Consider the following 730-nt stretch of genomic DNA (forward strand, 5'->3'; position numbering starts at 1 on the left):
AAAAAAATAATAATAATAATAAAAATGCCCTTTGACTAAAACGAAAATTAAATCTAGACAAATAAATTTCTAAATCTCATTAAAAATCTTAAAAACTTTAAGAGTTTATTAATGATTCTAAAATAACACTGAAAACATGAACAACATTTACATTTATTCAGTTATGGCTAGACGTGAAACAAGCAATATAATCAGTTAGTTAATATCCATGAAACAAACTGGATTTATTGATGATAAATATATAAAGCTGCTTATTGTTTCTGTAAAACATGGTTTATTACCACTATTACATAAATCTGACCCGTTTCATTGATGTATGACTGATAAATATGAATCACATTACGTTTATGTTAAAACTGTTTAATCCAAATGAATGGGAATTTTATATGCAAATCTCACATTTGAGCTTGTATATTTAGTATGAAGGTTGTGTAATATTGCTCTGTGTGTAACAGACCGTTTGTTCCTCTGCAGTATGAGCGAATGCTCCTGTCCGTCACTGAAGGAGCCGTTCTGTGATTTGACGACGGCTTTGTGCACGGCTCCGCCCTCAGCCACGCCCACATGAACCTCCAGCGATCCAGACACCAGCATCACCAGGAGGAACGACTGAGAGGAGAGCAGCAGAGGAAGCACATGAGCGATCGGACACGTTCATACACACACACACACTCTCACACACACACTCTCACACATACTCACACTCACTCACACTCACACGCACTCACAC

At 36.6% G+C, this 730-nt stretch overlaps 1 protein-coding gene across 1 annotated transcript in view; it reads right to left on the reverse strand.

The window, feature by feature from the left end:
• Nucleotides 1–457: 457 nt before the first annotated feature.
• The window catches only part of LOC107577293 (laminin subunit alpha-1-like), a gene marked incomplete at its 3' end in the record, with an annotated part of 3,386 nt that continues 3,113 nt past the window's right edge, over nucleotides 458–730 (reverse strand). Inside the window, exon 4 of the mRNA XM_016263384.1 lies at nucleotides 458–609. Within this exon, the coding sequence (XP_016118870.1) occupies nucleotides 458–609 (152 nt within the window). The remainder of the gene's footprint in view (nucleotides 610–730) is intronic.

Source organism: Sinocyclocheilus grahami, unplaced genomic scaffold (genome assembly GCF_001515645.1).
Source record: "Sinocyclocheilus grahami isolate Dianchi unplaced genomic scaffold, SAMN03320097.WGS_v1.1 scaffold5629.1, whole genome shotgun sequence".
Lineage (NCBI taxonomy): Eukaryota > Metazoa > Chordata > Actinopteri > Cypriniformes > Cyprinidae > Sinocyclocheilus > Sinocyclocheilus grahami.